This window comes from Gavia stellata, chromosome 14 (genome assembly GCF_030936135.1).
Source record: "Gavia stellata isolate bGavSte3 chromosome 14, bGavSte3.hap2, whole genome shotgun sequence".
Lineage (NCBI taxonomy): Eukaryota > Metazoa > Chordata > Aves > Gaviiformes > Gaviidae > Gavia > Gavia stellata.
In genome coordinates, this window is record NC_082607.1 from 21,983,287 (window position 1) to 21,993,181 (window position 9,895).

The following is a 9,895-nucleotide window of genomic DNA, read 5'->3' on the forward strand; positions in this document are numbered from 1 at the left end:
TATCCTGGAGGATACATATGTGAGCTGGTATTTTGGAATAACCCACAGCTGCCTGAAAACTGGGGGGGGGGGGGGGGGGGGGGGGGGAGATGGGTTTGTTTTCCTGAAGAGGAGTGTCCCATCAGCTTTGGCACTCCGAAGGGGCCCAACTGCAGGACACAATAGGACAGGGAGAACAACAGAGCACAGAGTTGGAGCCAATTGAAAATGCAAAGAAACTAGACAGGCAGAACGGGATTATTCAAAGTGGAATTAGAGCAGAGCATGGGGGTGACTGTATCTTGCTGAAAACGCTACCGTGATGACTTAAACCAGAAGAATCTCGTTTTAGCAAAGAGCCAAGGGACAGCACATAAAACAGGCAGCAGGGAGATAAAGCAGCGAGCAGGCGAGGGAGCGTGGTTGATGGAGGCACACGCTTGGTGCCCGGCTGGAGGAATGTCCTGGTTTCACTCGTGATTGGCTGGGGAATGGAGGAGTCAGTTTTCACGGGGGCTGATCAAAAAGTTCCCTTTTGCTTTCCAAAGTTGCTGTCTGAGCAGAGGCATCGGGAAGAGGAGGCCAGTCGCTCTAACATTCCTCAGGAAAGCTACTTAAATGAAATGAGAAGGCTTCTCTATCCAAGGATATACAGCCAAGAACAGACGCCGAGAAGCTGTTTTCCTTCTTTTCTCCCACAACTCCTACTGGAGTTGAACAGCTCTCACTTCTGGCATGCGTCTCATCTCTCAGGATACTATGTCACAGTATTCTACTAACTTTCTCTTGCTCCCCATACCAGAGTATCCTGTGTTAGACTGCGTGCCCAACAAAATCATCAAGCTGGTGGTACTGGGTGGCAGTAGCGTTGGCAAGACAGGTAAGTCCACAGGTGTAGTTCTGTGCTTTTTCTTGCTGCTGCACTTACCAGCTAATTTGCAGCTCAGATAGACCCAAGGCTGTGAAAACTCTTAACGGTTGCAGCGTAAACATTTTAAGTTACTTTTTTCTTTTTTTATTGAAAATGCACTGAATAATTTGTGAGGCAGATTTGCTGTAGGTCTGTGTGAGCAGCCAACGTGAGGTGGTAGTTAAGAGGAGAAGGCACTGCGTTGGGAGCTCTGTACTCACAAATGGTTCTACCTGGTCTTGTGCAAATTATTTAACCGTGTCTAAATTTCAACACCCCAAGAACGGGACTAGTGGTTTTTATTCTCCTGTTGTAAATGTTTTATGCTCTGCAGACGAATAACAGCGTACAAGATGTGTCTTCCTGTATTATTCTCCAAAGGAAAGCAGAAGAAAAGAGGGTAAAGCGAGCATTATTGCTTTTGAATATACGGCTCATGATTTCAGAAATTATTAACGCCAGTTCTGTTTTACTACATCTGAGGTTCCATAGGACTCAGTAAAATGTTTGATTGTTTTGGATTTGAAGCAGCCACATTTTCATATTATTTTTAAGTAGTTTGTTGAAAATAGCTGCACAGTCAATTTCATTTAAGGGGACTAAAGAGGTGACCCAGTATCCACTGTGAGAAAAATGATGATTTTAAATGAAATCTATGACAGAGTTGTTTGCAGAATAAACCCTTTTATTTAGCTATTAACAAAGTGGTTTTGCAAATGATTAGGAATCTGGTGAGATTAAAGCACTACAGTAATATAAGTTACTGTTGCTATGACAGGATTTTAAGTGTTATAAAGTGATCAAGAAAAAGCAAAATGTTCTAATCCAACAGTGTAGGAAAGCACCACAGGTTAAGGTGAATAGGAAGGCCCAGGGCGCTGCAGCATAATCCATGTGTGCAGAGCACATGCAGTTCGTTTGCTGGATGTGATTAGATATCAGTAATGGGTTTCATGAGAGGACTGAGGGTTTTTAAGGCTGGGAAGAACCATTACATCCATCAGCCTCACTTCTTATATGACACAGAGGTCTTAATGTGGTATTTGGATTAGTTTCAGTTTACTGGCTTTTTACTCTTTTTCTAAATTATTTCAAACCAAAGGTCAGATTGTTATACCTGCAATCACAACAAACCAACCTCCGTATCCTACCCTGAATAGCCACACTGAATCTAAGGGGTAGTTTCCAATACAAGTTGCAAAAAACTCTGCATTGGGTATCACAGTCCGGCCCAGATCTTTTTCTGTGAGTGTTGAGAGAGGCATTTGCAGAATAATATGTGAACAATTCAAGGATTAACTTGGTTTCATATTATAGTAACTCTTCCAGTAAGATATTACATCTGTTCTGCAAAGATTGATTTTGGTTCACATTAAAGACCCATATTTTTTTCATTGTTTTACAGCCCTGGTTGTGCGTTTTCTCACAAAGAGATTTATTGGAGACTATGAAGCCAATACTGGTGAGTCTGCTTTCTACTGCAGTACTGCAGATAGCTTGAAAAGAAATCTACTCTATTTTGCGACTGGTGCATATTACAGGAAAGCCAAGCAGTGTTAGATGTCCATAAGGTGCATATTTTCAGTTAATAGCCTCAAGCTATGAAAGCAATAAATCAAAGGCTCATTATTTATGATCCTTTTAGCTATTTTTTTCCCAACTTGATGGAAAAGGATCAGAGTAAAAGCTTTGCTTGGGGACATACCTATACTAAAATGCAGACACAAGGAACAACTTCCATATCGACTAAGCCGCGGAAACCCAACGCTGCTCTCTCTGCAACCCCAGGGAAGCCAGAGGAATTCCAAAGTGCGTAAAAGTCTGTTCAGAACTTTTCCTGTGTACTCTCTTTTTTCAGTGGCTTTTATAGCAAGGGATACTTCCAAATTGAAGTCTTCTTTCCATAAGATAAGCAAAGTGACCATGCAAACTGCTTCTACTGCATTTCTTGTTTAATCCTGACATCTCAGAGGATGTGTTCATGTAAAGTGTTTAATTCACAGCCTCTGTTCCAAGAAAGTGCCAACTGTATTGGCCAGTGTTGTAGAAAGGATCTATGTACATCGTGCTCATACCTACTAGCACATCCCACACGTAGGCCAACCCACAGTTTTTGGGTGAAGGAGGACAGGATTCAAAGCAGTGATTGCTTCACTTTGGAGATGCGTGCTGAATTTAGAATGATGAGTTAGGAAGGGAGGTGGCAGTACAAGACACCTTTGATCTCTGCCTGTCTGATGAAATACAATCGGAAAGCTCCTCCTTACAGCTTGCTCTCACTGACCCTAAGTAACCTTGATGGCTGGCTGCACTATTTCTCTTTCTTTTCCTTCATCTCTTCTATGGGAGACTGTATATCAAGTTAGACTTCTGAGCTTTGCAATGAATTGCTGCCAGAGACATTGCTGAAAACCACATGCTTTTCTCATTAAGCCACCAGCTCAACAGCCATGCTGTAGAAGAAACAAATATGCCAGAAATAAGAAACAGGTGGCAGTGTATTTGTGATCATTCAACCATGCTTCTCCTTCAGCTGGGTATAAGGCAGAGCACAGTCAGTGACTGGAAGTACCTGCTCTTTTTTCTGCTGTGCATTACAGAGTAGGAATAATATGTTGTCTGGTCTTAGTTCAGGGGTGCAGTATCTTCCCATAAAACAGTACCATCTTTTCAGCTTAAAAAAAAAAAAGAATCCCAGAAGGGCTCTATGACCTCATGGAGTCAGTATGAAAACATAATATGGTAACGCTGGATTCAGATAAAGCAAACTTTGCTATACTAAATTTCCTTATATTGTAAATGTTTCTGTAAGCTCAGACTCTTTTCCACTGGAATAAACCCACCTTTTTCCTTGAACCAAAGATGATTTTCAGAAGTGATGGCATTATTGTCACTAACTGACCTCCCTGTTCGTCTGAATTCCTTCCTCTCCAATAGGTGGGATTTCTCTACGTTTGAGATGAAGTACATTGTTTTAGATGCAGCAGTGATAATTGTATTTGGACAAGACTGAAAGGCTGTACACAACAGCTGTGGATATAGCATTTCTCCACTTGTATTAAGTTCTAAAGAAAAATGATGATGGCATCAATCTCTGAAGCTGTTCTTATCACAACCACAGATAGTTCATAAGATCAAAACTTAAGTTTTCATTGTCACTTAACCCACACTCCAGTAACAAAATAAAGTTCAATCCCAGAATACTGATTGTCTTATTAGAGCTGGATCAGTCCTAGATGTTTTGAACTAGCACTTGGCCCTGAATACGTGTCATTCAGATTAACCAGAAGTCAGATTCTAAGTGTCCAGTCTTTGGGGATTTCAACCAAACTCTGACTGCTAAGGTCACACAAATCCCAAAGAGCATCTGGGTGTTTTGTATACAGTCACTTACTCTGTGTCCAAAACTAGAATACTTTCTTTTTTTAAAAACTTTCAGAGAAATACAATAGGAAACAGTTCACTCCTTTTACAGACAACACCTGGATATCTTGGTTTGAGATTAAAAATATATGCAGTCCACATTTTAAAAAGTCAACAATATGGATTGAAAACCTGAATGGGATTTATATGCCCACTTTGACTATTTGATTCAATACGAAGTGCCACCTTTCCCAGATACCATCCTAGGTATACATTCAGAACATCTGACCACATAGCAAATACAAAACCACTTTACTAAAGTAAACAGCCCCACAACCACTCTGATGCCATTCACTTTTTTATAAGCAGCTACATATCATAAGCCTCAAAAATCTGGATTTCAGCAGTTCCATTTTGCCTTTATGTGCTCTTTCTCCTTTGTTACAGTCACTGACACTAATGATCTTTCTTTTCCACCAGGTGCTTTGTATTCAAGAAAGTTCACCATAGATGGGGAACAGATCTCTCTACAGGTGCAGGATACTCCCTTTGTTTCATTGGAGGTAAAGCGTCTGCTCAGTGCATCGTACTTTAAAGCACAGTTACTGTCTCTTGTTTGTTGCCAGCACTTCCATCTGTAAGTAACTCCACTTAGCTGAAATATACCTGGGCTCAAACCCAAATGAAGACTAACGGGGGTACCTTAAACCCTGCCATAATGAGCCCTTGAAGAGGTTAAATCAGGCTCCTCTAAGAGTAAGTCAGAATGAAAACAAAATATTTCAAACACATTACTGCATCCCAAGCCTAAATAGCAGTAAAATAGTGTCTGCCTCACTCCTGCCAACTCCTTGGTTGTTTTATTTCCTGTCAGATGGTTTCTGTCCCTGCATGGCAGAAAACTCACCTGCCTAGAGGTCCAGCTGGCTCAGCTTAGACCTTTCTACACACCCAGAATCTTTCTTCTCTAGAAAGAGGTTTCTTGCCAAGGGGACAGGCCTCACAGCAGTTGTCACTTCCAACTAGGGTACTTTGCAGTGGTTTCCTTATTTTTATTTTTTTTTTATTTTATTCATTCCTTATTTTTAAGGTAACAAATTTTCTACACCCCTCTTTCCATCAGTGTTTTAGATATTCTAGATTTAATATTTGACTAGAAACCTGTTTCTAGAAATATTTTTCCAAGCAGGATCTAAGATTAAAATGTCTTTTTTTTCCAAGATCTGCTTCACATGCAGAACAAGAGGATGAAAATAGGGTCAAAGCAGCAGGAAATGTAATGAAATTTGTTTGTACATCAGTGGTAGAAATCTCATGAAAGTAATAATTCCTATATGATAGCTGAGATTTCATGATAAATTTAGGTATCCTCTTGTCACCATCAAACCTAAACTTCTAGGTTTGGCCTTAACCTCAGGCTAAGCTCAGACTTGGCCCAATATATATCTGGATGGGAACACCACCTTCTCTCATCCTCTTTCAGGCTAGCCCTGGACAGCTTTATAAACCTTGTTTTGTCTGCATGGACCCACGTGTGCATGGGTTCATTTCTGTGCTGTAGAGCTGTTCCATCCTGAGCTTACAGAACAGGATAAGCAAAGCTCCCGCAGCCTCAATTTCCATTTCCATTTTCTCTGATGACTGGAAGTAGATTTAAGCAGAAATCTTTGGCAAAGTTTCACACTCTCTGCTGCTGCTGGGGGTGCGGAGAGCAGTGGAGAGGACCCCTCATTTACTCGGGACACTAAAAAGCAAACAAAAGCTGCTCTGGAAGTTCTCCAAATATTCAAGTGGGACTTAATAGTACAAAGGCCCTATGCCAGCTTGCTTAGAGAGGACCTGCAAAGAGAAGCTGTTGGTGGTGATTAAGCACAATTGGGACTGCCTGATAAACGCTTTACAAAGGGATTCCCCTCTCTGTTCTATCCCATGGAGAAGGGAGGGAGTGAAAGAATTTAATTCCTGCTTTCACACCAGATATGTTTATTTTCCAGTTTCCCTGTTTTAATTAAGACTGTGCCCTAAAGTTCTGTGACTGTAGCCAGAGCTCCACAAAACTTAGTAATGCCAACAGCTGAGGTTTCTTAGTCAGAAACGATTTTAATTTAGTTAGGAAGGAGTTTCATTTTCTTTGTCCCAGTCAAAGGTCTGCACTGTTTCAAGAGTTCCCACAGACACGCTTATCTTAGCCTGTATCTCTGTTTGCATCAAATGATGCATCTGCAATCATTTGAAGGGACTGTTCCTGAACAGGATTTGTTAAGACTGAGAATACGTTGGATTTTCTGTTAAAATCCTTAAGGAAGAGAGTTTCTTGCACTCTGCAGGCTGAGTGCAGTGTTTCAGGAGGAAGTCATGTGGAATCACTCAGGATTCTAGCCCCACCGGAAATGTTAATGTTTAAGAGAGAAACAGAAGCAAATAGATAACTGGTTTTGTTAGATGATTCATTGCTGCTTGGTCTATACATGGCAAATGACTGTGTGTTTCAAAATTCATTCTGGAGCAGAGATTTCCATTTAAAAAGTAACCCATTAGCCTTTGATTTTCCTGAATAAAGCATTCCGTTGGGGATTATCCATCCATCTCACTACTGGGTGGGCCTAGCTGGGGTAACCGAGAATTTCTGCTCATTAGGGCTCCCTGAATATACGCCTTCTCCAAAAACATTTTCAAACGCTTGCCAGAGCAATTAGTTCTTTTTCCCCATGAAAGGAGTTTGCTGGTGAAAAGAGGCTAGCAGGACATGAAGGGTGGCTAATTATCTACAGATTGGATACAACCCAGACACCCAGTGCAAATTGCCCTTCTTCCCACAGTCTGCCCTGTCCTGGCTTGAGTTCACTCTCATTAACCTTTTAAACAAGGCTGCTAGTGAGGATCCCTCTGATTCCATGTGCAACTCTCTTGGGTTTTGGGGTTTGAGAGATTTGGGGAGGGAGAGGAGTGATAAGACCATCTGTTAAACAATTTCACTGCTAGCGTTACTGTGAGCAAGGGCAAAGAAGTACTACGTATGATGAGGCAGTGTCTCTGTGGGCAATATTGAAATATTTACAAAGGGCAGTTAGTTAGCAGAACTCCTGCTGAAAGCTGTAAGCCTAATTTATACTCTGACCCTTCAGAAATTTTGCCTCCTTCTTCTCACAGAAGAGCCTTGTTGGTAGTCCTTTTTTTTACTGTCTGATCTACCATAAAAGAACTGACCAGTTTTACTGATTCTTTTCCATCTCTGCTTCCTGAAGTTAGGCTTTATAATTCATATTTAGGTGTCTAAATAAAAGTGATCTGTTTTGGGAGATTGCTGAGCACGCGCGAATTCTGTTAAAAAGAATGTGAATGGCAGACATATATTCTATAGATAAATAGATAATGGAACATATGTTCTAATAGTCTTACTGGAGTTGATGAAGATTTCTTGAATAGAATTTAGCAATAATAATAAAAGTTTGGGCTCTGTATTCATCATGTTGAACTCCCCCTAAAATACACAAAAGCCTCTAATTCCTACTAACTTCATCCAGATCTGAATACTGAATATGCTTAGTGCCTTGTTGGATGTGAAAGAAATTACCAAGTTCCAGAAAGCCTGTAATATTGACAGGAATGTCAGTTCTTACAAACCAAGCATACTGGCAATTACTGCACCAGTAATTTCCCTATCTGGTTGGGTTACACGCCAGCATGGATACCAAAGAGTAGAGGATTAGCTGAAGATATCTTAATCTTGAAAAGTGAGCTGATCTCTTTTCAAGCCCCACAGTACTGTATTCAGTTTTATATTCCCAATGCTAGCGATTGTTATGGCTGTCTGAGTAGGAGTGGTGACGGACTGAACAAACGTGTGACCAGCAAAACAGTAATATAAACCCGTTGCTGCTCTACAAATGAGCAATGAGATTTCACCTCATTTTCAGTTCCAGTACTTAGTTATTTGTAACAAATTGCTTGTTCAAAATAACTTTGCCTTTGACTACCTGGAGACCTACACGTCAGAAAAACCTGTCAGGCTTCCCGAAACAGTGGAAGAGAACCCCCATCCATGGAGACATTGAATACAGAATTGGAAAAAGACCTAAAAAAACACCTTGGGGGACAACCATTCACTTGGAGTAGTGTGATTAGCCTGCTGAATTTTATAATGAATGCTCTTACTGTGCCCATCACAATTTTACCCACAATAAAAGCACAGGTTTCTGTCACGCTGGTTTAGTACAATAGAATACAGAGCAAACTTTTTGATGTCAATATTTTGGCTGTTCTCTTATTTTCAGCCAAATTGCGGTGACCCCTCTCCACTCCACATTACTGCTTACCTATAATATGTTACTGACGCAGTGGAAATTTCTCCCGTCCCTGGTACGTTCCTCATCAGTCAGAGAGGTTTCTGCCTGTACATTGAGAAACAGCCACACATTAAAACAAAGCTCTGAGTAGCTAACAGTGCTGTCTGACTGTTTATTCTGTCTGCTCCCTATTCTCAGTTTTCTAATCTCACACCTCTTGGTTTTGACGGCAGGATGACACTGACAGCATATGCTGCCAAGAGCAGATAAACCGTTCAATCTACTGGGCAGATGGCTTCGTTTTTGTTTACTCCATCACAGACTATGAGAGCTACCGAGTCATCCGTCCCCTACACCAGCACATCCGCAAGATTCACCCGAATGCTAACATTCCCCTGCTTCTGATGGCGAACAAAGGAGACCTCCTGCGAGCCAGGCAGGTGTCCTCCAAAGAAGGACTCCAGCTGGCCAGTGAACTAGGAGGTACTTACTATGAAGTCTCAGCCCGGGAGAACTGTGAGGGAGTGCATGAAGCCTTCCAGCAGCTTTGCCAGGAGGTCAGCAGGATGATTGGGAGCTGCAATGGAGAGAAACGAAGAGGCCTCCACCTTGTCCGACCCAAGTCTCCAAATATGCAGGACTTAAAGAGACGTCTGAAACAGGCTCTGACTTCCAAAGGGAAATCTGCCACTACGCTTTGATGTAGCAGACAGAAATTGTTTTCCACAGCCCTCAAAAAGAGGCAAGAAAATAAGCTGGTAATAAGAGGCATCGCTGAAATGCAGCAATCAGGTTGTGTGAGAGGCTCTTTCATTTTGTCTTTACATCTTCGTTAAAAATCCCGTGCTCATTCAGCAAAGGAACTTACAGAATTTGCTCTTCGGGGCAAGAATTTAGAAACTGTGATTTTAAAAAAAGATTGTCCCAAATTATTTCCTTTTTGAAAGGGACACAGTCAAGTAGTTTAGGCTTAAAATGTGGCTATTATTAATAAAAATAATTAAATTCTACTTTTAGGAGAAGTGACTTCTCTTGGGGATGGTTGCATTCCCAAACATAGGCAATAAGCTACAGCAAGACGTGAGGAGAGTGATGTGAGCTATACTAAGCAAGCAAAGTTTACCAGATTTGCTTAGTCACAAGACTGGAAAATAAAGGCAAAAAGTAAATGAAGAGCATAAATAGTGAAAAGTAGTAATTGAAAGCTTTTAAATTGCAGTTTAGAAAGTGTTTGTAGCAACTTGGGGAGAGATTTGTTCATATGCAAGCTTTAGCCTTACAGTGTCTCTTTAAAGGAAGATTTTAAAAAAATCACTATTTTTTCAGGTTATTTTTCTTTAAACGCATATTAACTGTT

General features: G+C 41.0%; 1 protein-coding gene across 1 annotated transcript; it reads left to right on the forward strand.

Annotated features, from left to right (window-relative positions):
• The first annotated feature begins 714 nt into the window (after positions 1 to 714).
• Positions 715 to 9,514, forward strand: LOC104261509 (ras-like protein family member 11A-like). Its single transcript, XM_009817560.2, has 4 exons — positions 715 to 859; positions 2,295 to 2,351; positions 4,733 to 4,815; positions 8,772 to 9,514. The coding sequence occupies exons 1-4, from the start codon at positions 715 to 717 to the stop codon at positions 9,237 to 9,239; spliced, it is 753 nt and encodes a 250-aa protein (XP_009815862.1). The 3' UTR covers positions 9,240 to 9,514.
• Positions 9,515 to 9,895: the final 381 nt, after the last annotated feature.

Bases quoted from the DNA above. Each gene is read 5' to 3' on its own strand.
- LOC104261509 (XM_009817560.2), top strand. From the start codon at position 715: ATGCGTCTCATCTCTCAGGATACTATGTCACAGTATTCTACTAACTTT. The intron at 860-2,294 runs GTAAGTCCACAG...ATTGTTTTACAG, and splicing joins CAGTAGCGTTGGCAAGACAG to CCCTGGTTGTGCGTTTTCTC. The intron at 2,352-4,732 runs GTGAGTCTGCTT...CTTTTCCACCAG, and splicing joins AGACTATGAAGCCAATACTG to GTGCTTTGTATTCAAGAAAG.